The 27,836-nt window shown below is 31.3% G+C and overlaps 1 protein-coding gene and 1 long non-coding RNA gene across 4 annotated transcripts; both read right to left on the bottom strand.

Annotated features, from left to right (window-relative positions):
• Nucleotides 1-339: 339 nt before the first annotated feature.
• On the bottom strand, nucleotides 340-27,531 carry LOC126699440 (protein TRACHEARY ELEMENT DIFFERENTIATION-RELATED 7A-like). Of its 2 annotated transcripts, XM_050397271.1 has the most exons (3): nucleotides 27,402-27,531; nucleotides 1,861-1,959; nucleotides 340-1,797 (listed from the first exon to the last, which is right to left on the bottom strand). In XM_050397271.1, the coding sequence occupies exons 1-3, from the start codon at nucleotides 27,442-27,444 to the stop codon at nucleotides 860-862; spliced, it is 1,080 nt and encodes a 359-aa protein (XP_050253228.1). In that variant the 5' UTR covers nucleotides 27,445-27,531; the 3' UTR covers nucleotides 340-859. The 2 variants fall into 2 exon arrangements, with proteins under 2 accessions (XP_050253228.1, XP_050253227.1); XM_050397270.1 differs by lacking the exon at nucleotides 27,402-27,531 and having other exon boundaries at nucleotides 1,861-2,065.
• On the bottom strand, nucleotides 14,393-17,295 carry LOC126699441 (uncharacterized). Of its 2 annotated transcripts, XR_007646796.1 has the most exons (4): nucleotides 17,112-17,295; nucleotides 16,124-16,261; nucleotides 14,835-14,927; nucleotides 14,393-14,703 (listed from the first exon to the last, which is right to left on the bottom strand). It is a non-coding gene; the product is annotated as an uncharacterized LOC126699441 (long non-coding RNA). The 2 variants fall into 2 exon arrangements; XR_007646795.1 differs by lacking the exon at nucleotides 17,112-17,295 and having other exon boundaries at nucleotides 16,124-16,570.
• Nucleotides 27,532-27,836: the final 305 nt, after the last annotated feature.

Here is a 27,836-nt window from a genome sequence, read left to right as displayed (position 1 = left end):
AACTGAATTGTAATGTTCTTGGCGTAATGTGTTAATTATTAGACACACAATTTAAAAATATATATATTAATTTTTATTATAAAATACTTACAAATTGATAGTGACAATAAATAAAATTTTAACTTTTTTTTTTCTTTCTTATGTTTAAAAGTTGACACATTAATTTGTAATGTAGTAAGATTTATAGTATTTTTAATATTATTGCACAACAACAAAAAGTAATTAAATTATTTATTTATTATTATATAGTATAACTACAGTAGCTTTAGAATTTTCCATAAATTAATAAAGGAGCCAATAATAAAGCATTAATTGCGTATGAAAAAAAAAATCATGCTCTTGACAAAATGATTATAATTACAATTATATCATAAAGTAATACTTGCTAACAACCTTCAAATTTTATATTCACTGTTGATACTTGATAGCCACATTATACCCTTTCTGCTAGCCGCTAGGCCAATCACTGCGCAGAACATCATTTCCACTGCTCCATTCTTTATTTTTTCATCCACTCCACATAAAAATAAAAAATACATAAACAGTCGAACCTACTACAGGGTTACAAACCAACACAGGATAAAAGAATAATTCTAAGACACATTTAATTCCGTACTTAAATTTATAACATATTGACATATACGATTGTGAGTACGATAAATATTTTCTAATAACTTCTGATTTTATAAACCGACAATATTTTATCGATCACTCACAATCTATAAGTCAATAAATTATAAAATTTAGTATGAAAAATGGATATATCCGTATTATCGTTATTAAATAAAAATGAATGCACCTCACACAAGCGAAAGGATTATAATGCATATGACAGATGATGATGATGATTTCTGCTTATTTAGTAATGTTGGTACGGTCCTGGTGGCGGTGGAGGATAAGTGTGAGCCCCAGGTACCTCTGGTTCAGACGGAGGTCCTCCTCCATGCAAACCAATACCACTACTAGTACCCACAGCTTCATGAATTCGGACATCATCTTCTATTGTCACAGTTTGCTCGCCATATGGACCGGTTGCTATTGTTTCATGGACTCGTTCTTCTTCCTCAATACAAACTGGTGCAGGAACCATCACTGGCCTCTGCTTCTTTTTCTTGGCTAAGCAGAAGAGACCGACTAAAAGGAATGCAAGGAAGAAAGCACCGCCTAGAGAGACACCAACAGCTATAATAGTTGTGTTGTGATTCCCAGATGGAGGTGACAATGATGGTGGAAAAGCATTTGGAGGAGGAGGAGGAGGCACATAAATTGGTGGGGTTTTACCAGGGAAGTTTGGTGAGGACGGTACAATACTATAAGGGGTTGGTGGTGTTGATGAAGTTGGAGTCGGAGGTGATCTTGGGTATGGTGGTGGTATTGGACCTTTTGATGGTGTTGGTGGAGATGATGGGGATTTTGATGGTGGTGTCTTACCTGGTGTTGTTGGTGATGGAGCTGGAGTGGTGGGTGGTTTTGGTGGTGGGTTTGGGCTGGTTGGGGGATAAGCAGGTTTAGGTGGTGGTGCATGTGAATGTGGTGGTGACCAAGATGGGGTTGGAGGTTGGGGAGTTGGACCATTATGAGGTGGTGGTGGTGTTGGGTGTGTTTCTGGTGAAACTTTAGGTGGTGGAGTTGGACCATAATGAGTTGGTGGTGGTTTTGGGTATGGACTGTGTGGTGGTGGTGCCCAAGATGGGGTTGGAGTTGGGGGAGTTGGACCATAATGAGGTGGTGGTGCATGAGTTGGTGGAGGTGGAGGTGGCTGAAAATAGCCAGGGTAGTGGTGTGGTGGTGGTGGTGGTGGCGGTGGTGGTGATTTGTGATGAACATGATGGTGTGGTGGTGGTGGTGGTGGGGGGGGAGGATGGGCATAATGGTGGTGGTGGTGGTGGTGGTGATGGTGAGGTGGTGGTGGTGCCATGATAGGATTACATGGCAACGGTGATGGTGGTGGTGGTGGTGGTGGTGGAGGAGGTGGTGTAGATGGTGGCGGAGGAGAGTAGTATGGGTAACTCATCTTTTGTGAAGATACTTTGAAAAGAGTTCTTTGTTGAAGTGTAGATGAATAGAATGGCTCAATAGTCGTGCTCTATTTGTACTAGTTGGGACTCTCAAGCTCGATTCACTCTTTAGTTGCTTCAGTCAACGTTTGCTCCAACATGTACAATATTTATTTAGGTATTTTTTCGGCTTGCTCTAATTATAAGTTTACGTCGAGTTGTCATTGCATTAAAAATTAAATGACTTTATATCACCCAAAAACACAATTTTAAATGAAATTCGAACCCAATGATAGCCGACATAGCACCACTATTTTGAAGTCCTTCATTTTGTTCCCCACCATTTTTATTTTTATTTATTTTTTTATAAAAAAGAAGTCCTTATTCGGTGTAAACACACATTTTAATTTCTTTTGGTGCTGTACCATGGACCATGCATTATTGGGTTAGTCTCGCTGTAGCCTGTAAGGACACCCCACGTTTAATTATAAAATCACGTGATCGAACTGAATAAACATTTTCATAAGCCTAATAGCGAATCATGGGTCAGAAAATCCTTTGTTTTATCAATTTTATACTTTTTTTTTTTTTTCAAAGATTACGTACCAGATTGCATATAATGAGTTAAATTGAATGATTATCAACTTGCTCATCAATTTGAAGTGTTTGAATTTTACACCATGAAATTTCAGAATTTGAATTTTATTTTCTGAAATTTAAAGGTGTTTGAATTTTATATCCTGACATTTCAAAATTTAGATTTTACCTCATGAAGTTTGAAAGTGTTTGAATTTTACACTCCCAAATTTTAAAATTTCAGTTTGTAAAATTTCAACACCCCCAAACTTTATACTGTGTTTGATTGGGGGATAATAGGGAGATGGAAAACAAAGGGAGGAAAATAGGGTAGAAAATAGTGTTTTCCACTGTTTGGCATGCTGAGGAAAATGCTAAGGATGGAAAACTGAGAGAAAATTTTCTCTCCCGAGCCCATAATTTGCATCCTCCCAAATCGGGAGGAAAATTATGGAGAGAAAACTGCTCTCACCGTGGAATTATACAAATGCCCTCTCCCACGTACCCTCTTCACAAACACAACGGCTGTTCTGGAATCAAGTAAAAAAAACAGAGAGGAAGAGCTGGAGAAAAAAAGAGAGAGGCGGAATGAGAGCACTTCTTGAATGAGGGAGAAAAAGAAAGAAAAGAAGGGGGAGATAAAGAGATAAGGACAAACGTGAATGGAGGAAGAAAAGAAAAAAAGAAGAAGAAAAAAAGAGCGAAAGCCGGAGAAAAAAAGAGAGAGAATGAGAGCACTTCTTGAATGAGGGAGAAAAAGAAAGAAAATAAGGGGGAGATAAAGAGATAAGGACAAACGTGTATGGAGGAGGAAAAAAAAAAAAAAAAAAAAACATAGATAGGAAGTGAAATGAGAGAAAGGAGAAATAATATAAATAATAAAAAATTGAGAAATGTTACAACAATATTTTCACAATAAATTTTAAGTAACAAATTGTTATTAGTTAATATTAGTGAGTAAAAAATCATTTCAGTGGTGGGTTCAAATTAGAACTAGTAACAACTTTCCACATAAATTTTGTTGTGAAAGTATTGCAAAAAATGTTGTGGACGAACCACTTCTCATTGAAAGATATAATTGTTGGTAAATTTTATATTATTTAATAAGTACAAATAAATCTATTTTTTACCTATTATGTAACAAGGGTATAATAGTTAATTTATATTAACTACATTTTCTATCTTCTCACTTTTCTTTTCAACCAAACAAAAAAGTTTTCCACTCTCCCACTTTTCCATCCCTCCAACCAAACACACACGGGAGAAAACTAAATATTTTTTATCTTCCCACCTTTCCATTCTTCCACAATTTTCCATTCTCCCACTTTTCCATTCCTCAAACCAAACGGACCCTTAAGGTCCATTTGATTGGAAGAGTGGAAAAGTAGAAGGATAGAAAAGGAGAGTGGAAATTAAAGTGAAAGGATAGAAAATATTTTATTTTCTCTCCTATTTGTTTGGTTGATAGTGGAAAAATAGAGGGATGGAAAAAATGAGTTTGAATAAATTTACTCATATACCCTTATTAAAAAATAATGTCCAATTAAAATAAAAAAAAGTGACAAATAACCACAAAAAAAAAAAAGAGCAATCACCTAAAAAAATCATGTCTAAAAAAAAAAAATTCACATCTAGTTAAAAATAAAAAATAAAATAAAATAAAAGCATCACGCCAAACCCTAGAAAATCAAAAGAAAAAGAAAAAAGAAGGGCAACGTTACTACCCAGAAGGGGGGGAAAAAAATGATGCCCAGGCCTAGAAAATCAAAAGAAGTAGAAGAAAAAAAAAGAAAAAAAGTAGCGTAGGCACCCCCCCCCCCCCCCCCCCCCCACAACAAAAAAAAAGAAAAAGGCAACGTTAGAGAAGAAAAAACATAATAATAAATGCAACTTGAAGAAGCCAATCTGTACATGTATATGGGCATTTTTGCCAATAAAAAAAATATATATATTCCTACTCAGTTTTCTCTTTATTTTGGGAAGAAAATTTTTTGATGGGTCTGGGAAAAAACACATGAACCCTACTATTTATTTTTCTTTCTCTTCACCCAACTAAACATACTCCAAAAAAATTTTTCTTCCTATTTTTTCTTCAAAATTTTTCATTCATCGTATTTCACTTCCAAATAAACACACATTTAGATAATAAAATCTAAACACCCCTAATATATAGGGGAGTAAAATTCAAGTTTCAAAACATCAAGGTGTAAAACTAAAATCTATATACCCTAAATTTTAGGGTAAAATCCAAATTTTGAAATTACAGAATGTAAAATCCAAACTCTCTCAAATATAATTTGCAATTTAGCTTTTTTTTTTTTTTTTTTTTTTTTTTTTTTTTAAGTGATTATCAACTGCATACTATCATATATCTTCCTATATTTTCTGGAAGAAAAAAACTATCATTAATATAATTAACAATTTAACGGATTGTCTTGCTCTGACGCCACCGAATAAGAACGCTAAGCACATCTTAGTTAGCCCACGTGCTTTGAGTTTCGTGGTCTATCCTCCCTCGATGACTTTTATTCATTAAATTTTTGATTAGGTGAACTATTCCTTAATTTATTTATTTCCTTTACTTTATAATTGGATGAATGGAAACTATTTCAACCAAAAGGTACCATATTACAGACTAGCATGACATATAAAACAAATGCAAGCTGCTAGTTTTTTTTTAGGTATGATCACATGGCTTCAATTATTGGCTGAACGTACAACCTGAATTCAGAAATTCTTCAACCAGGAAATGTAAACATATATAGCTTTTATAGTCATCTTGTTTGGATTTCATTCTCCTCAAGATAAATATATTTAAATGTAACAAAAAAAATTACGAATTGGATTTGTTAATCCCAACTAAGTAACTAGTAAAATCACTAAAAATAGAGTTCTTAGAGCTTCAAGAATTAATGCTGATAAACATGGAAAAATGATTCTGACAAATTGGCTAAAATCCATAGTAGGTTCATTAATTCAAGCTGGTTTGTGACTTTGTGGTCCAGAATAGACAAACCTCAAACTATATTTTATGTGCCTCACAGTGCAAAAACAAAAAAGATACTGTGCTTGAAGCTTAAACAAGGCAAGGATAACACACCTGGCCTTATCCATTTGGTAAGCAATCAACATTACATCTATAGGACTAGGATGTATCCCACTCCTTGGACTAGTCATAGCCCTAGTTTGTCAAGTTTTGTTGCTTGATTCTCACTGTGGAACATGACAGTTTTGAGTGTCATATGGCAGAGCCATAATCCATGAAATTTTAGGCAAAAAAGTCGATTAAAGTGATGTCAAATTCGTCCAAAAAAGTAAAATACAATCATTAAAACTTATACGTAATTAATTTTTTTAGGTGTTGTACCGTACCGTAAGTATCTCGATGATTGAAAAAAGTCCTTAATGGTTGAATAAAAAATCTGGGATGCAATATTTACTTACACAAAAAATCGATTAACAATTTTAATGTTATGATAAAAAGTAGAATCATTCGAAACGGATGTCATAAGTTAAAACTTAAAAAAAAAATAAAAAAATAAAACAATGACCAATAAACTACAAGGTTAAATTTAATTATTTATGAAAATAAATATTGCTTTGATTAATACAGTTCCATGATTAAATTTATTTGGGTCCTTAGAGAACAACAGTTAAAAGTTAAAAACATTGTATCTAAAATTTATATTACCTAACAAATCATTATTACAATGTTGAAGTCAATGCTAATTTTGTATGATATTAGGGCGGCATCGAGGCAATTTCTGTGGTTGGTCCCACGACAAGTATAATATAAGCTGTAAAGATATATATTCTCTTTTTTCTTTTTTTAACTTCCCTATTAATTAAACATCAAGCAAACCTAAACGTGATGCTTGTCGTACGTCTGCTACTTATTGCAAAACATTATATTACTAATAAGGAAAGTATAGTGTGTATATATATATTTTAAAGAATCGATAATATAAATATAGGACATCATTTTATAAGACAACATGGAGCTTGTGGACCACATTTCTAGTAATTAATTAGCATATCTTTTTATATATTCACGAATTAAATAAGACCTAAGTTATTTTCTCCAAAAAAAAAAAAAAAAAAAGAGAGACCTAAGTTGCGTGTATGAGAATCTACTTGGTAGATGAAATTCACTAGTCAATTTTAGAAGATAATACGGTGAGACTTTAACATCTAGTAAGAGTCAAATCTTTTTTCTTTTCTTTTTTCAATATTTTGTTTTAAACCACCACGGCACCATTTCAATTAAAATGTTTCCCTTCATGAATCAAATTCCAATATAAGTAAATTTACCTTTTAATTTTCATGTTGTGGTGGAGATATGCAACTCTAATCTAATTGTGTTGGAGATATGCTCTATCTATATATCCTTAGTGCACTCTCTAGTAATTAGCATATGTTTTTTAAAATATATATATAAATTCACTAATTAAATAATAAGACCTAATTAAAAATAATAATTAAGTTTCGTGTATGAGAAAGTGAAACTACTTGGTAGATAAATTCACTAGTCAATTTAGAAGATATAAAATGGGGGAGACTTTAACTGCATCTGATAGTGATAGTCAATTTTTTTTTTTTTTTTAATCTTTTGTTTTAAAGTACCACGGTACCATTTCAATTACAAAGTTTCTCTTCATGAATCAAATTCCAAGTTCCAACCTAATTAAGTAAAATTTACCTCTTAATTTTCATATATGTTGTGGTGGAGATGCTCTATATATCCATCCTTAATTAGTGCACTTTAATTTCTTCATAACTTTGCTGCAAATAGTGAACAAAGTTTTTGATGCCCTTGCTATGCTCGATCGGTCCCTCTTTAACTTGTGTTTTTACTGTTTTTGATAACTTTGGATGTAGAGGGAGATGCCTGTAACAAACTAATTTCTACTTAGTAAGGTAGATTCTTTTCTACCAAAAATAAAATAAAAATTTCCAACTATTATTTCAAATTTTAGTTCATTTTTTTCCCAGTAGTGTTTTGTGTGTACGTTGGTGTGTAATTTGCGTTTTCTATTAACAAAGGGCACATGTCGTATGTGGAGACTAATTCGTAAGATGTCTTACTGTTATCCTCAAGATTACATTTTAGTGTGTCACTGTCGCGTAATTTTCAAATAACCCACTTGAATACATCCACTCGTCATTTGACCATTCCTAGCCGCCTTTGAAGTGACAAATTCAGTATAGAATTTCTTGTCCCCTTTAATCCAATCATCTACCATTGATCATAAATAATACCCCCTAGTACTAAATGATGAGTAATTATAAAGTATTGTTTCCAATCAAAAAAAAAAAAAAAGTATTGTTAGAGGGTGTTTGGTCATTGATTTCAAAACATATTGTTTAGTGTTTAAACACTAAACAATATTGTTCAAAAACAAAAAAAATATGTTTGGTCATTGATTTCAAAAAGTATTGTTTAAAAAATATTGCTCAAAACATATGTTTAAAACAATAGTTTTTGAAATCAGCTTGGGACTGATTTTGAACAACAAAAACTATTGTTGAGTGGCATTTTTGTAATTAAGTTGAACAGTACCAGTCAGCTTTTTCACCCACACAGACACAACCCGGCAGCATTTAAACAATATTTTATATTTTTTTTGTACTTTGCTGATTTAAAAAATATTTATTTTGTACTTTGTTCAACTTTTTTTTACCATCTAACACACACATACCAAACACATATTTCATGTTTTTGAACACTGAAACATGTTATTTAAACCATGATACCAAACATATTTTTTTGTTTTATAAACACTAAAAACATGTATTTCAATAACACTTTTTAAACTACAATTTTCACATCTTTTTAAACAATAATTTTTGAACTCTATAACCAAACGGGCCCTTAGGATGTGAGATTTTTATGATGTTGTTTTATGTATTTATACTTACAATAAAAAAATCATTTATATATTAGATTTATAAATTGAGTTTTTCTTATAAACTTGAAGTAATTAAGTTTAATGTTTAACCAAAAAAAGAAAATTTTCATTTCCCCCTTTTCAAATTGCAATTGTCATGCATTTTATGTGGTACCCAAATAAGAACAAATTTTAGTTACAAAATTAGTTGACCTTACTTAATATATATTTTATTGGAGGCGAATTTTGACAAATCCATCATTAGATTATATCTTCTTTTTATATCCTCCATACTTACAAAATATTTAGAAATTAAAGATCAATAGTTATGTCATCGATAAATTGTTTAAATTGCAAGTTTTTGTAGTTTAAAATTATGCATAAATATAAATTTATAGATCATATAATAAATAATATATAATTGACATAAAATTTGACATGTGTATTAAGAGTGTAAAGAACATGCAATTTCACATTTAAATTTTCAAAATATGTAGCAATTTTTATTTTATTGAGTAAGGTTGTAGCCTAAGGTTACAATCAATTTTGTAACTAAACTTTGTCTCCCAAACAATTCCAGTTTTATTTTTTACATTCATAATTTATAAACAGAAGAAACTCAAAGATTTTCTAGCCACCATTTATTTATGTTTTAAAATTTTTGATTAGTTCCTTGCTTGTTTTAGAACTTTTGTTAGGGTTTTTAATGTTGGCTAATTCCATCACAAATTCTCATGTATTTTAAGTTTTAGTTGGTTAGGTCCAAAATATTAAATGTTGGCAACCCGCCATGATAAAAAGGCCGAGTCCAGGTTAGAGATTGCTCAAAGAGGACAGAATTTCGATCTGCTCAAAATAACTATGAAGACAAAGCTTGAGAAAGTTGTTGCAGTAATAAACTGGGAGCTTAGATACAAGTCATGTTACATACAGTATATTAGAGGTCTTGTAAGTCTTGATTGTAATGCAACCTATTCCTAGTAGAGTTGACAAAACTGGGCTAAGCTTTGAAGTGTTATCATTATTCTTTTTTAACTGAGTTTTCACTTCATAAACAATTCATCATCTCTTGTGTGATTGTTTATCTATATTATTGAATCTGGTTAATTAACTACTTGAGCCTAATTTGTGAAATTGGTAAATCCATAGTAAACTGTACTAGATTTCAGAGCATATCTAACATTTTAAAACCAATTCCTTCCAATGGGATAGAGATGGAAAATGACATTCCATGCCAATATCTATCTTTCTTTAATATTTTATTTAAACGGTGTATTGATGTGTCAAATATATCCCTTTCTCAATTTATATTTATTTTGGTCGGATTTTTGGATAAAAAATATATTTATATTTAATTAATCTACTATATATTTTATTTTGATGGCTCTCACTTTCATTTGGCCCACTGTTCTACTATAATATTGACCTCTCACCTCCGCTGCTCCGCAGCCATAGCTTAAGAGTTCAGACCAGGGAAGAACAAACCTAAACGTGAGATGTAGACAGTTTTTCTCCTTCACTGGTTGTTGGCATTGTTGCATAAGTGCATCTAGTTGTTACCTGAGGACTAGCGAAATAGATGCTTCTTATTTTTCAAATGAGTACTTCTAAGCTTACTTTATTAAGGACAAAAATAGGGGAGTAATTATCGTGTTTACCCAGCCCAAAAAAATAAATAAATAAATATTGGACATTGACTAGTATATAACAAAAGGGTTAAGTGTGAAATTTAGATACCAGACATTAGATTTTCAATTAAATTTAAACATAAGATTGTATGGTTAAATAAGAGATTTAGAAATCAATCCTCCTATCTATATCAAAAGTCAATTAGTGTCTTAACATGATGATAAAAATCAATCGTCAAGAGCAAACATCATAGGGTTATGTTTGATAACAGTTTTTATTTTCTATTTTCAAAAACTTGTTCTTGGGAATATAAAGAAAAAATAATTTTCTTGTATTTTTGAGGTTTTGGGCTTATTTTGATAAGTTTTTAGGCTTCGAGGTTATTTTGGTCATTTTTTAGGTTTCGAGGGGGTATTTTGGTCATTTTTAGGTTTCTAGGTTATTTTAATCAATTTTTAGGCTTCAGGGTTATTTTGGCCATTTTTTAGGTTTCAGGGGTATTTTGGTAATTTTTTGGATTTTGGGAGTATTTTGGTAATTTTTAGGTTTTGGAGGTATTTTGGTCATTTTTTTTGGGTTTTGGGAATATTTTGGTAATTTTTAGGTTTTGGAGGTATTGTGAGAGACCACAAATGTTCCGAGAGAGAGAGAGAGAGAGAGAGAGAGAGAGAGAGAGAGATTTTTGGGTGCTTTGAAAGACACCTCTTTTTTTTTTTTTTTGGTAAGTGGTGTGGAGTCGCCACTTATTTTTTATACAAAAAAAATAAGAAAAAATTAAATATATAATACACGACTGAATTGTTCTATTTCATTGATTTAATAAAAAGAATAAATATTTGATAAATTGAGCATTACATGACTTTGGGTCCTAGTTAGAAACTACCAAATAATTACATGGCCTTTTCTCCTAGTTACAATCTATCCAAAATAAAAATAAAGATAAAGCCTAGGTCTACCTATCCAAAGCCACTTAATTCAGAGGCTAGGTTACGGAATGGGAAGGTGTTAGACACTCATTCTGCCTAGACAGAGTCTAGTCTTCTAAACTCTTGTGACCAATGTACCCATTTATACATGACATGAATGATGTATTGCACACATAAAAAAAATTAAAAAAAAAAATTAAAAAAAAAAATCTAAATCACACAAGTTTATTTATGAATGTATCCTCCTTTTTGTTAAACAAAATTCAGATTTGTTGTTGTGATAAAAAAAATTGAATTGGGTTTAGAAAAATCAGATCTGTTTTTAAGAATTAAAAAAAGTGGTTTTTTGATAAAAGAAAAATCAGATCTGTTTTGTGATATATTAAAAAAAAATCAGATTTGTATATTAAAAAAATCAGATCTGTTTTTATATGTGTAAACAATATTAAGAAATTTTTTTTTTAAGAAGAGGACTTTATTCATGAAATAAATCTATGCTACATGCACTAAACAAACAAACAAAACCACTCATGACCCCTTTTTTATTTCAAAATATGTTATGTTAAAAAAATTAGATTTGTATCTAAGGAAGATACAAATTAGTTTTTATTTTTAAAAAAATTCAGATCTGCATCTAATGAAGATAAATATCTGTTTTTGATTTTGAGAAAAATTCAGATCTACATCTAATGAAGATGCAGATTAGTCTTTTATATGAGATAAATTCAAATATGCATCTAATGAAGATGCAGATCCGTTTTTGATTTAAGAAAAATTCAGTTTTTAATTTAAGAAAAATTCAGATCTGCATCTAATGAACATGCAGATCTGTTTTTATTTTGAGAAAAAAATTAGATCTGCATCTAATGAAGATGCATATCCGTTTTTATTTGAGAAAAAGAAGTGATAACATGCAGATTTTTGAAACTAAGAAATAGATCATAACAATAATAAAAAGAATCAAGAACATGTTTCAACAAAATAAATCAACAATTCATGATATGAATATTTGAAACAACTAAACTAAAAAATATATAAAAACATGCATCATCACAACAAGAGAAACATAAGAAAAAAAATGGGTTAATAAGAAACAACCTCTTGCAAGAGGCACTCTTCTTCTTGAGGGGATATTTTAGGGTTCAAAGAAATTTATGCAATTATCTTTGAAATCTTAAAACCCTAACTTAAGAGAGACTATCAAAAAGGGAGATTAGAAATATGAGAAATTTGAGAGTGTGAGAAAGTGTCTCCCTTAGAGCGTCAAAGAGTGTCCTAAATTTTGAAATCCAGTCTCTATTTATAGAGACTAGAATGCTTTAAAAATAAGCAACGACGAATAGAATGTGAATCGGGATGTGTCCTTCTGCAAAAAAGTCAAAAATGTTGTGTTTTATCGTCACCCGAAGAGCGTTGGGCCAAAGTCCTTATAGGTGCCATTCGGCACTTGAAAGTGCCGATCGACACTCCAAAAGTGCCAAATGGCACTCTTGGATGCCAATCACGCTTTCATGTTCGGGTGTGTTTTGGACTTTTTTTTTTAGGTTTTCTTGAGCCAGACCTCACACTTAGACGTGTTTTCAATTCGCATTCTAAGATTTTTATCCCTTTTCTAGATAATTCAGGTTTTTTTCAGCAACAATTATCTTCTAAATAAATATTCTAAAATAAATCTTGATAAAGTTCAAATTATCCATAATTTTTTGTTATCCTATTATCCCCTTTATCTCACGCAAGCAATCCTATTTTAGACACTAATTATCAAGCAATCACAAAATTATTTAATTAATTTTAATTGTTTAGCTAATCAGAATTAATTTAAATTAATCATGCATGGTCAACTCTACCTAAACACAACGCATGCTTCAATATCTTTCGATCCGACGGTCCTATTTGGAAACTAGGCATACTATCGTGACCGTTAGAATCTCAATATCATTTTTATGATATGCAATGAACAAGTTAATGCATGTAATGCAATCGTGATTTTTTTAGTATATGAATGGTCATTCCAGTCATTCTCCTTGATTAAATCATGGGTGCAAAATCAAGTGTCTATAGGTATTTTGGTCATTTTTGGGGTTTTGGGGGTATTTTGCTAATTTTAGGTTTCAAGGGTATTTTGGTCATTTTTTGGGGTTCGGGGGTATTTTGTTTATTTTTAGTTTTTGGGAGTATTTTGGTGATTTTTAGGTTTTGGGGGATTTTTGGTCATTTTTTTGGATTTTGGGGGTATTTTGGTTTTTTTTTTTGTTACAGGGGTATTTAGGTCATTTTCTTATGTTTCAGGGGTATTTTGGTAATTTTTAAGTTTTTGGGGGTATTTTAGTCATTTTTTGGGTTTCGGGGGTATTTTGGTCATTTTGTAGGTTTTGGGGTTATTTTGGTAATTTTTAGGTTTTAAGGGTATTTTGGTCATTTTTTAGGCTTAAGGGGTATTTTGGTTATTTTAGTGGTTTTGGGGTATTTTAGAGTTGGGTGATTTGTAGAAATGATACTTGGATCATGATTGGCTTTAATTGGGTTAATACCCATTTAACCCAATTAATAATTAGGTGGGTTTTGGTGGGCAAATGGATTTGGGTTGACAAATGGATTTGGTTTGATTTTGTCACCCCTAGAAGTGATACACAGTTTTTGAATCAGAGCCATTTACAAAGCAGCAACAATTTCATATAAAAATGTGCAATATATAAATGCACTACCATAAGTGCAAAGGAAACTAAAAATGCAATATATACACACTACCATAAGTGCAAAGGAAACTAACTATGCGGGATCATTTTTTGAGCATGCTTTTAGGAGGCACAGATCTGGGCCATGCAAATGATCTATGCCATGACAATGACCTTGGTTGACAACTAAGGCTATTTAATTCTTTCCGTATTCTTCAAACTAGTCGCTAACCCGTGCGATGCACGGGAAAATTAATAACTAAGTTCTAAAATAGTGTTATTTATTTATTTTTAATAATGTTAAATAATACATGAGTATTTATAAAAGTTCAAATCTCTTAAAACACTATACCAATATGGGAAATTCAATTGCTTTGTTCTAACCAAGTACAAAGTTAAAAACAACATCTAACTTTGTATAACTTATTTGTACCTTTAGTTAACAACCTCAAACTACTGGTAGGCATCCTACATCTATTATCAATTGCAGCCTTTCTTTCATGAACTTTAAGGTCTCTATCATTTTTTTTAACATAATCCCTTCTATTATTCAGTCTGTTTGCAAAATCCTGGTAATCCTTGTTGTTTATTCCTTGTTCTTGTTATCATCAATGTTGCTTAAAAAATCACATTTAGGAGTATCATTTGTAAAGTCATATATGGTGCAATTAGTAAACAGTAGAAAGGAAGCACAACATGCAAACACAAGAATGCTTAACATATCTTTATATAAACTACATCCATTTAAATAAATAAATAAATAAATAACATATTAAAAGAAAATCATTAAGGACCTTGAACTTGGTGAACTAAGGTTATAATGTTATTACATAATGTTATTCATTAGCCCTGTCTCAGTCTTGTGTGCACTACAAGCATCTAATTGTTCATTAGTAGAAACTCCATCTCATGTAGACCAGGCATTATAAAAGTATACATCCTTAGTCTTGTGCCCTTTGAAAGGTAAGAGAAATACAAAAGAAACTCACCAATGCAACCCTTTTCACCTTAACTATCAAAAGAATAAAAGTTAGACAACCTTAAGCTAAACTCTCTCAATCAAAAAAGGGGAAACATCGATGTGATATTCCTTTTTGTTAAAAGGAGAATAAATAGAATAAATATTCCAAAGTAAAAATTAACCTAAAAGATTCCATGCCGTTGATGAGTAGTATAATTAGTCCAGTTCATCACCAATCAAAATGAAAAGCCATCTTTCTCCTTAAAATTCATAAGCTGCAATAAAGGAGTTGTTATACATTCTCTAAATCCTGTATATTATAATCTATTGTAAATTGGAAAGAGATATGTTCTCCTAGAGATTCAAGATACGATGAGAGGGATAACTATTATCAAATTTGATGGAAATGAAAAAGAATATCATAACATTCTTAGGTAAAACTAAAACATACAGTTTTTTGGATAGAAATTTCATGGTGTGAAATTTCATCAACAAATTCAGAACTATTGATTCAAAACCTAACGATAATCATTCATGTTGACTTCTAAAAGTTCTACAAAATGACAATGTTACAATAGCAAAAAAAGAAGCAATGTCAATAAAAAAATGTTCAAGCTTAAAGAAAAATTAAAATTGAAGTCATATGGACTTACCCCTCCATGTGCAAGAGCAATGGCCATGATAGTTGCAGTTGACCACATATATGAGACAAATAACTTTTTATTAAGCAATACCCATCAAGGTTTGCAGCAAATTGAAGAAATTTCGTTCAACATAAAGCAAGAACCATCCAAAATTACAATGAAAGAAGTCCTCAACTCAGAGATAAATAGCAATACAGAAACCCCACTTACTTTGCCTTAAAATAATCTTTCATTAAGACCAAGCCATATGTAACTAATAGTAACACCAAAGGCCAACTAAACATAAAATATACCAAACAAACGAGGGTTCCTTGTTCATGAAAATTGTTCTGTAAGGCTTCCAATTCAAACAAACATTTGGCAATAAAGAACAATACTTTTTACCAGCCAAATTACTTTTGATTACCTAATTGAAATATGTGAATAAAATACACAGAGAAAATAAATGAAACACATTTATTTTGCTTTCTAATGATTTACAATCAAAAAATAAAATTGTTGGAAGCAAGCCTTGAATTGTTTATCAAATCCATTATTTCACTATGTTCGAAGTAAAGACATATATAGTCTCTAAAACATAAAATAGCTCAAATTACGACAAATCCATTATTTTTTCTCTATTTTTTTTTTCTTTTTTGGTTCTAAATTGATGAATCAGAGAGAATATGGTATTATTTGAGTCCAATAAAAGAAAGACCTATCTGAGTCCAACAATAGAAAGATACTTTGGTTTGCAAAGCTTGAATTTAGGACCTACCCCAATCCAACCCCACCATTTTGTCACTTGAATGAACCAAGAAGCAAAGGCTATAAAGATATTAACTTACCTCTCGGCACAGAGGGCATTTTCCTTTAGGCTCTGCTGACTTTAACTTATCAACAATTGACACTGATGCAGATGAGCAAGCACACATGTAGCAAAATATATGGCCACAAGTGAGGGAATATGGATCAAAGACTGTGTCCTGTTAGGGGAAAAAAATCAAATAAAACCAATTAATGAAGGGCCTCACTGAATAATGACAGAGCACTGTCCCTCCATAAAACTAATAATCATGGATGTTTTACACTAACCAAATATGATTCTTTAAAACTATATGATAGGAGAGAACTGAATCCAGACACAGTGTGTTGGAGCCTGAATATCTAAAACCCAACCATATTATTGCATTGAGGCCAGAAGGGAAATTTATAATAAAGCACAAGAGTTAATATTAGGAAGCAGATAGGGCCTAAGCTATTTCATGATCAAATTTGTGTTTTAAAAAGGGATCTTAATAAGGCTTTTAGTATTGGTAGTGAATGTTTTGTATTAGAATCAAATAAATCTTATCATAAAACATAAAACTAAAATTGACCCTAGTATGTTATCAATCCAATGAATCAAACCCATATAAGCCATTCAGACAATCAAATCCAACACAGTGGTTACTTTCATACTTTAAAAATAATCACTTTTCCACTAAGTAACCCCTGAACATATAACTGAAATTAATAAAACCCACTATGGGCTCCAAACCCATCAATCTAAGCTAATCATTCAAAAGAAACACTCCTAAACGAAACCCTAAATCATATTTAACAACCAAAAACGAAACCCTAAATCATATTTAACAACCCAAATTATAGAATAAAATAATAAATAAATAAATAAAAAAGTCTCAAAATCAAAAACTTTCTGCCATTAAAGGAGTGGGAGGCTAGCGCCCGTGGACTATAGTTTAGGGGTTTGAGAATTGAGAGAGGTAGAGAGAATGGAAGAGCCAAAGAACCAAAAATGAAACCCTAAATTATAGAACAAAATAAAAAACTTACCGGTAATGTTTGCAGAGAGAATCTGGTCCGATGGTAAAGTCTCAAGATGTCGTCAGTGCTCAAAGGTGGAGATCAGTGATGCCTTCTTTCTATTTTGGACTTGACAGTGTGGGGATGGCTTCTTGGCAAGATTGATTTTCAGTGTTGGGTTTTGGGGAAGAAGAGGGTAGAGAAATAGAGAAGAGATAGGAACGGCAGGGGTCTGTGTTTTGAGGAAGAAGAAGGCTGGTTTTGTATTTTTCGGGTTTTGGAAAAGATTTTTTTTGTGTTTTTTTTTTTTGGTTCCATAAAAGTTTTTTTTTTTTATTTATGTTTTTTTTTAAATATTGTGTTGACGTGGAAAATTGTGGGAGTTTCAAAAGCTTTGGTTTTATATATATATATATATATAGATTATTCTATATAAAGTTGGGGAAAGGTAATATTTGAGTTCAAAATCCCAATTCTAACAAAATCACATATGAAACAACAATGACCTCAATTCAAAACAGAACAAAGAGAAACAAAAACAAACAAAACAGTCTATTTCTCTTCTTTGCCTTACTTTTTCTCAGTAGCCAAACAATGAAACAAATATAATAAAAACTCAACTTTAAGGCTTTGTTCTATTTAAACCAATTTCAATCCATATCAATCAAAGAGAATTGAAACTTGAAAAAAGACCATATAAATAAATGTAGAAGATGCAATGACTTGCCATATAATGTATTTCAAATCAACTTTCTTGTAGCTTCATGTAGATTTGAAACAAAAAGAGAATTGAAATAGCCTTAATTTTCATGAGTCAAATAATTTGGTTAAGAATTAGAACACAATCACTTATTTAACAAATAAGAACAAAAGATCACATCACCGTGAATAAAGTATTATTCTTCTAAATTTGTAAATTAATTAATTGGTGGCATGTTATAATATAGGTAAATAGTTCACATGATTCATAATTCCTAAACAAATCTAATTATGTTCAAAATTCATTGTTGTTCTATATGTCAAACCGTGCAAAGCATAATGTAGGCATGGGTGGCGCTAGCCATAGCCTAGGGGATTCAAATGAATCCCCTAACTTGGCCAAATATATATATATAAATATATATATATATATATATATATATAATATTATATTACAAAAAATTTATTTCTTTTGACCCTCTAAAATAAAATTTTGAACACTATGATCATGTATTTGTTTTCCTAAGCACAACTAAAATAACCTTAAATATAATCCTCTTACCAATATCTTGGCATTTAAAAAAAAGCCCAACAACAAGCCAATTTAATCTAAAACCTTGAAAATAACAATTAGTTGTTGAATCTGAAGTGCTTTTAATTTGTTATTTGTTGAGTGAGGATCGAGCATGTGAGACAGGTCAAGAGTGATTGAGTGAAGACAAAAGTAAATGTTAACAGAACAAAAATTTTCTTTGTATCTATTTGAGAATAATTTATCTAACTTTTTGAGAAAAGTATAAAATAAGACTCTTATTTCCTTTAAACATAATTTATTATTAGATGAGAATTATGAGAAGAAGAAGAAGAGGAAGACAAATAATTTGATTCAAATCCTCCTATTCTAATTTTTTGTATTAAAAAAAATAAAAATAAAAAGAAAGAGGAAGAAGAAGCTATATATCCAAAGTAAAATCTTAAACAATGTCAATGAGGAAAAACTTAGGTTATTCAAATTTATATGTAAAATACGCAGGAGTGTTGTTAGATAAGAACATATGTGTAAATTTAGTTTTTCCATTAGTTTGCTCAAAAGTTCTGCAAAGATTATCTTAATCATTTGAACTTTCTAGATGAAATGAGAAGTAATTTCATTTTGCAAAACAAATGGGCCTAACTCGAATTTGATCAGATTGGTGCAATTTTGACTGTAGAGTCATGCGATACGCTTTGCAGGCTAGTGTGCTGGTCTAAGCCCATGATTACATCATTAAGTCTAATAAGTTATTGGGCCTTTACTGTAATGTTGGACTTTCTGTTGTCCAGCCCACTCGACTAACTACATCGGGTTTTTGGTAGTCATATTCTAGATAAATAAGTTTTTGTGTTTTGCTTTATACTCCATTGATCATTTTTTTGTATTCTACTTGGAACTAAATTGCAATTGATTGAATCAATATGATGAAATGAATTTTGGAGTTTAAGTAATGGCTTAGTCGAAATGCATCCTTTGTGGTGTTAAATGTTTGTGGTTTAAATCTCATCTCACACTCTCCCACAACCTATCAATAAAAAAAGGATTTAAAATTAAAATTAAAACTAAAAATCAGAATTTAATTTGTTAATTGGAATGGATTGAATTGGCTTTTCAATTCAATTCAATTCATTTGTTTAAAAGACACAAATTGAAATAGAATTTTTTGAATGTATGATTTTTTTTTCTTGGGACAATTCGATAGTTAAGGGGGGATTTGAAATTTTGAAGTATGTTTCTGTTGATAGCAACAGAATCAATTAAGTTACAAGACTCTTAACAATAAATGTGTGAATAAAATATGCTATTTTTAGGACTTCGGTAAAAAGTATAAATAAGGCTTATTGGCTTAATGTGGAGGAAAGTTACAACTGCAAAAAAATATAGTGGAAACAGATTTTCCTATATGGATTATGCATTCTGTTCTCTTGACCTCAAAGAACTTTCAAATTGCTGATGCATATTTATTTTTCCTGAGTCTTAAGATCTAGATTGTCCAAAATATTGCAATTAGAATTTTTTTTTTCTCAATATTATGTGGTTAAATAACAATTTATTTGCTATGGTGCAATTTTGCTTGTTTTAGAAGCATGGTAAATTTTGTATTATTATCATCTGCTTTTCTTTGTATCAAACCTTAATCTGCATTTAGTTCCCTTCTTGACTTTGTTTATTGTTCATTGCCAATACCCAGGCAATTAAAAGTTATAGAGACAAGATAAAGAGAGTGCTAATTGTTTTAACCTTTCAATGCCTTAAATTAAAGTGGAATGAATACATTTCTTAAGTACGACTCAGATAACCAAATCTTTAAGACCTGTAAAAAATGGAGCAAAGTACTGAGGATGGTGGGATGAAGGGACCACTGGATCATAAGGGATCATTAGTATATTTCAGTAGCATATACTGCAAATGAAGCCATTCTTCCTAATTTTTAATTCTCATTCATCTTCTGTTAGAAAAAAAAAGTCCACCAGTCTATATAGAAATTTTAATTGGGCCCCCCCAATGATGTATATCCGGCTCCCCCTCCCATTTCTGTTCAATTCACTCCCAGGCCTAGCATGCTCCAGTGTCAATTGTAGGCCTCTTTTATCTTCTAATAAAACAAAACATGACCCCCCTTATATTTAAATACCCAAAGGTACTACCCAACAAAATAACATTTTATCACCCATTCTCAATCTCAAAATCAGAACCCTTTCTTTTGCTATTCTTTTTAGAGAGGTGCTACGCCTACAAAATTTTTACAATATTTTTACAAATCATAAGTGGTTAATTGTTATTGGTTCAAATTTGAACCTAACACTAAGATTACTTTTTTCCTTCAACAATAACAATCAATAACAACCTGCCACTTAGGATTTGTTATAAAAATGTTGTGAAAATATTGTAGACATATCATTTCTCTTCTTTTTATTCTCTTCTTATCTTTTGTGTACACGCCACTGCCCACTCCACTAGTACCAGCAGCCCCCAAACAAAACAAAACCTCAACTTAGCCTTCCTTTCAAACTCAGTCCTCACGATCCCAAAAAAAACAAAACCTGACCATTATTTTCTTTCTTCTTGCTTTCTTAAAATAAATCATTCAGGGGTGAGTTTTCAGTTTTCTTTTCTTTCTTCAACACTACACCTTCATCTATTTTTTTAGTGTTTTTTTTTTCTTTCTTCTTCTCAACTATATACGCTTACTTAAATATTTACATGCACTTTAATTTTTCATAGATTTTTATAGAAATATATGATTGAAGGCATGGGGGAGGTATGAATAACATCCATATAATTAATAATAGGAATGATGATAGGTTGATTGTTTAAATTACAGTGGAAATTTTGTTTTTTTCCTAAGTACGAATAACATCCATATAATTAAGTAAAAATTTCTAATTAAGAGTTTATTTTTTAAGTTCTTTTCAGGTTAATTTTTGAGTCATATTCTTAAAGCTTAAAGAATTATGAGCAAACGAAAAACAATTGATGCATTCTTTAAGAAAAAAGATGTTAGCAATTCAGAATTTAGGACACCTATGGTTGTAGAAACAAATGTGGCTGTAGAAATAAATGTTGATACTTCAATGCCTAATGAACACCCTTCCAAATGTTCAAGAATTCAATCTGAAGAAATAGATCGTGATCCAGGATCACGTAAACAAATATGTGACTTTCCTATCAACAAACAAGATGAATCCGATGAGCTTATCTCAAAGAAGGTTCATATCAACCTAAAAATATAGACTGTCCATACAACAATGATAATCATCATTGTCGAAAATCGGCCCCCCCATGTAAAAAATCCTGGCTACGCCCCTGTTTCTGTGTTTTGTATTTTCACCATTAATTTTTACCTTATTTTGCTAATTTTCACCAAATCTATATTTATGAGTGATACATCACAAAAGTCCAGTTATCTCCTGAAAGAAAATTTGATTCAAACCCTCTTATCCTGACTTATTGTTTAAAAAAAATCTATTGAAATTAGCTTATTCAAAATCTTATACAATCTTTAGAAGGAAAAAAAAAAAAATAGTTTATTCAAATTTTATATGTAAGATAAGAACATGTATGTAACTTTAGTTTTCGCATCAATTTGCTCAAAAGTTCTGTTTAATCATTTGAAATTTCTAAAAGAAATGAGACGTAATTGCCGGGGAGCGTGCTGGTCCAAAGTCCAAACCCATGATTACAACTTTTAGTTTAATGTGTTATTGGGCCTTAGCTGTAATTCTGGACTTTTTCCTGCTCCGTGCACTCGAATAACTAAATCTACCCATATTAATTCAAAGCGTACCTCAGCCCAAAAATAATGTCCGTTACTATTGTTAGACATATGTTCCAAGTTTTGAGTTAAAGAATGAAAATCTTATAAATCATTTTTTTTTTTTTTTTTTGTGTATTTCACTTTAGTGCATTTCCAACAAATTCACCAAATTTTTGTACTGTTTAGAGAATGAACAGTAACATTTAGCTTTTACCTACCTACTTTTCCAAATATACTTTCCAACAAATTCTCTATCATTTTCTCCATCTCATTTAAATATTATTTCTTCATTCATTCATTATTCTTTTTTTATCATCATTTATTCTTTTTTTAACAACTATATTTTTCAATGAGAAGTGTTACGTCCACAACATTTTACGCAATACTTTCACAACAAAATTTATATGGAAAGTTGTTACTAGTTCTAATTTGAACCCACCATTGAAATTATTTTTTTACTTGTCGATATTAACTAATAACAATATGTTACTTAAAATTTATTGTGAAAATATTGTGGTAAAATTTCTCAATTAAGATTTTTTATTCTTTATATTATTTTTCTTTCTTTCATTTCATTTTCATCCATACATTCATTTATTTTTTTTCTTTTTTTACTTGTTTTTCTCCTCCACATGTCCACTGTCCTATCTCTACCCCCTTCTTTTATTTTCTTTTTCTCCTCAAGAACATTCTAGACATCAGAGAAGAGAGAGAGAGAGAAGAAAGGACAAAGCCGGTGGAGATTGAGGTCACTGAAAGGACAGAGTCGATGCAGCACTACCACGTCCGCTGCCCCACCACCAGGCTGGGTTAGATCGGCTTGCTTGTTCTTTTTTTTTTCTTTTTTTTTTTTCATATTTGCTTGTTCTATGATGTGAGAACACTAAGAAGCAACAGAGAGAGAAAGTGAGAGAAAAAAAGAAATCTAGTGGAGAGAGAAAGAATTGATATAATAGTAGCTTGTATGATTTTTTAATCAAAAAAATTTAATTGCTAATGTACAGTAGCTCATCAGATTTGATGAGCTACTGTTCATAAGCCCCCCCCCCCCCCCAAAAAAAAAAAAATTCGGGATTTAGAGAATCCACTGGAGTGCTTTTTTTGGTTTCATTATCTATTATAGAGAAAATTTTGGGTTTAGCTTCTCTGTTGGAGATGCTCTTAGACTCCATCAATAACTTTTTATACTCTATTTGGAATGAAATTGCAATTGATTGAGTCAATCTGATGAAATGAATTAGAGTGTTTAAGTGATAGCTAGTGATATTACATCATTTGTGATGTTACATGTTTGTAATTTGAACTCTCCCTTTCCCACTATCTATTTATTAAAAAAAAAAAAAAAAAAACTAAACCTCAAATTCATAATTTATTTTTTTATAATTGGAATGGATTGGATTGACTATTCAATTCAATTCATTTATTTAAAAGACATGAGTTGAAATAAAATAGGATATTTTTACGACTTTGGTAAAAAGAGTAATTCAATAAATAGAAACCGAAGAAAATTTTCTGTCATTTGCATCTTTATTGGTCAATTTACATTAATCATAATCCAGTTTAATCTAATATGTTAGCTCTGATTCCAAATACATAAATTGAATTCAGATTCAATTATGTGGGTTAGTCTTTAAACTTATTTCTTTTGTTCATTGTTTTGTAGAATTCTATTCAATTCGTTTGGGATTTTGTGATTTTAGTTAGATAATTGGTAATAAAGCCCCCTATTGTCAAATAAACAATTTGAGATCAATCCTACCTTTCAAAAAAAATTCCATTATTGTCTTGATTTGATAGTAAATAACAATCTACGTATAAAAAATAAAAACATGAGACACTTTCCATGAATTTGAATGATTTTGTCATAAAATTCACACAATAAATGACACCCACAATATGTGAGGTAAGAGGTACATACATCATTAAAATTATAACGATTTGAGGAAAGTACTAGATACATCAATACTAATACCCCAAAAGGGCTAGTTGAATGGCAATTAGGGCTCCTTCTTGTGTTATCATTTATAAACTCAAAATTAACTTAGTAAAATTTGATGTGGGATTAGCACACACTCGCACACCACACACTCAAATAATCTATAATCAAAACCACACAATTTGGGGTATTACAATAGTCTAGATGTGGCTAATACTTTTCTTTGACTATTACAAATGGTATCAAAGCAAATCTAGTAATGCCATATGTCTCAGGAGCACTGAAATAAAATGTGGTTCTTGACAAAGGCGTTAGAAATTTAAGTGGAAAATATATTGCAATACCCTAAGTAATTCACAGATGTACATAGATATGGCTAATGCTTTCCTGGATTTTTACCATTTTAAAAATATTACATCATATAAAGTACCTACACTTTAACCCTCCATCCATGAATGCTTTGGATTGTGCCACATCAATTTTTATTTATTTGTTTTCATTTTATGGTTTTTTTCGGTTTCTTGTTTAACTTGAAGATTGCATGTATGGATTTTGTTCATGTTGCTTGAATATTTGTTGTTACTTGTTAGGGTATTTTTTTTTTTTTTTTTTTTAAATAATTTTTTTTATAAATAAAATAAAGTTTCTATCCGAATCATGTTGCCATAAAATTCTTCATTTCATCTTAACAGGTAGTCAAATCTTGAAGATTTCATGGTCTATACTGATAAATGATATAATCAGAATCATTCCAAAAGTTTATGGTTTTGCTTGTTCATTTGGATCTCTTAAAATTCTTTCGAATAGAAGGTGATGAAGACGGATGAAATTTTAAATTTATTTACTGACTAATCTGAATTTTTTTCTTGATAGAGAATGATTGGAGGGAGAGAAAGAGTCTTCTCTTTTAATCTATGAAGCACAAGTGCGTTTCCGAATTCGGGTGCGGGTGCGGGACTCAACAATTTTTGAAAAAGTAGGATGCGGGTGCGGCGATTAAAAAATTATTAAAAATATTTTTATATAGTGAATTTAATATTTTTATATAAAAAAATTCAAATAAATGGTAGAATTTAGTATCAAAAAACAATTATTTATGATTTGTTTTTAATAAAATCAATATTTTTGGTAATTGTAAACAAAAAACCACATTTCAAGAAGGTTCTTTTACTCATTTTCTAATTCCCAAGCCCACCGACATTAAATATTTGACTTTTCCACCTATTGAATTTATATTCTTTTGTTACATACCTTTATTCTTCTTCCATCCATTTTTCTGTGTCTTCTTATCTTCTTCTTCCTTCTTCTTCTTCTATTTTTTTTTTTCCTCTCACAAGGCCACATGAAGCAGAAGAATGGCAGCCGCTGCCCATTTCAGCTTGTTTTGGCAGCTGTTTCGGCCCCAATCGGCCTGTTTCGGTGGCCGTTTCTGCCGTATCGGTTCCCGTTTCCATGAGAATCGGCCCGAATCGGTGCAAATTTGGCTGAGTCGGCGCGAATCGGTGTGAATCAAAAAAAAAAAAAAAAAAAAAAAAAAAAAGAAAAAGGGGAGAATCAGTGTGTCGAACGCCGGACGCTGCGTTGGACTCCGGTACGACGACCTTGGAGCCACGTCAATGCTTTCTAGCTTTTAATGTGACACATAACCCTTTTTTTTAGACAACATTATGACATAACCTGATTCTTTTTTTTTTTCCTAGTAACATGTTGATATGATATAATCTGAATCATGTTGATATGATATAATCTGAATTATGATGATATGCATAGGGCCATAGGGTCTCTCACCCATATGCACAACTATTACTCTACTTTTTTGGACACACCTTAATTTAAAGGGTCGCTATTATAAATGCTTTCATAAAGCATTGAATTGTCTTAAGCATATAGGTTTGTAACACTTTATTTGTTTTTTATAATTGGATAGTGCTATGGAACTGAATTGTAATGTTCTTGGCGTAATGTGTTAATTATTAGACACACAATTTTTTTAAAAAATTATTAATTTTTATTATAAAATACTTACAGATTGATAGTGACAATAAATAAAATTTTAACTTTTTTTCTTTCTTATATGTTTAAAAGTTGACACATTAATTTGTAATATAGTAAAATTTATAGTATTTTTAATATTATTGCACTACAACAACAAAAAGTAATTAAAATTTTTATTTATTTATTTATTATTATATAGTATAACTACAGTAGCTTTAGAATTTTCCATAAATTAATAAAGGAGCCAATAATAAAGCATTAATAGCGTATGAAAAAAAAATCATGCTCTTGAGAAAATGATTATAATTACAATTATATCACAAAATAATACTGGCTAACAACCTTCAAATTTTATATTCACTGTTGATACTTGATAGCAACATTATGCCCTTTCTGCTAGCCGCTAGGCCAATCACTAAGCAGAACATCATTTCCACTGCTCCATTCTTTATTTTTTCATCCACTCCACATAAAAATAAATAAACAGTCGAGCCTAGTACAGGGCTACAAACCAACACAAGATAAAAGAATAATTCTAACACATATTTAATTCCATACTCAAATTTATAACATATTGATATATGCGATTGTGAGTACAATAGATATTTTCTAGCCACTTATGTTTTTATAAACTAACAATTTTTGCTCGATCACTCACAGTCGTATAAGTCAATAAATTATAAAATTTAGTATGAAAAATGGATGTACCCATAGTATTGTTATAAAATAAAAGTGAATGCACCTCACACAAGCAAAAGGATTATAATGCATATGACTGATTATGATGATGATGATTTCTGCTTATTTAGTAATGTTGGTACGGTCCTGGTGGCGGTGGAGGATAAGTGTGAGCCCCAGGTACCTCTGGTTCAGACGGAGGTCCTCCTCCATGCAAACCAATACCACTACTAGTACCCACAGCTTCATGAATTCGGACATCATCTTCTATTGTCACTGTTTGCTCGCCATATGGACCGGTTGCTATTGTTTCATGGACTCGTTCTTCTTCCTCAATACAAACTGGTGCAGGAACCATAACTGGCCTCTGCTTCTTTTTCTTGGCTAAGCAGAAGAGACCGACTAAAAGGAATGCAAGGAAGAAAGCACCGCCTAGAGAGACACCAACAGCTATTAAAGCTGTGTTGTGACCCCCAGATGGAGGTGACAATGATGGTGGGAAAGCATTTGGAGGAGGAGGAGGAGGCACATAAATTGGTGGGGTTTTACTATAAGGGGCTGGTGTTGGTGATGGAGCTGGAGTGGTGGGTGGTGTCCAATATTGGGTTGGATCAGTTAGGGGAGTTGGACCATATTGAGGTGGTGGTGCATAAGTTGGTGGAGGTGGAGGTGGCTGAAAATAGCCAGGGTAGTAATCTGGTGGTGGTGGTGGTGGAGGAGGTGGCGTAGATGGTGGCGGAGGAGAGTAGTATGGGTAACTCATCTTTGTGAAGATACTTTGAAAAGAGTTCTTTGTTGAAGTATAGATGAATATAATGGCTCAATAGCCGTGCTCTATTTGTACTAGTTGGGACTCTCAAGCTCAATTCACTCTTTAGTTGCTTCAGTCAATGTTTGCTCCAACATGTACAATATTTATTTAGATATTTTTCGGCTTGCTCTAATTATAAGTTTACGTCGAGTTGTCATTGCATTAAAAATTAGATGACTTTATACTACCCAAAAACACAATTTCAAATGAAATTCGAACCCATGCAATGATAGACGACGTATAATTTCTTTTGGTATTGTACCATGGACCAGGCATTATCGGGTTGATCTTGCTGTAAGGGCACTCCGCACTACACGTTTAATTATATAATCACGTGATGGAAC

This window comes from Quercus robur, chromosome 9 (assembly GCF_932294415.1).
Source record: "Quercus robur chromosome 9, dhQueRobu3.1, whole genome shotgun sequence".
NCBI lineage: Eukaryota > Viridiplantae > Streptophyta > Magnoliopsida > Fagales > Fagaceae > Quercus > Quercus robur.
Note: the sequence above shows the minus strand (reverse complement) of the source record. Positions and strands in the feature narration are given on the sequence as shown.

What these genes read in the sequence shown, in the direction of transcription:
- LOC126699440 (XM_050397270.1), bottom strand. Translation starts at nt 2,014, where the DNA reads ATGAGTTACCCATACTACTCTCCTCCGCCACCATCTACACCACCTCCT. An exon ending in CCACCACCATTATGCCCATC is followed by an intron (nt 1,798 to 1,860) that starts CTCCCCCCCCAC and finishes CACCACCGCCAC; the next exon opens with CACCACCACCACCACACCAC.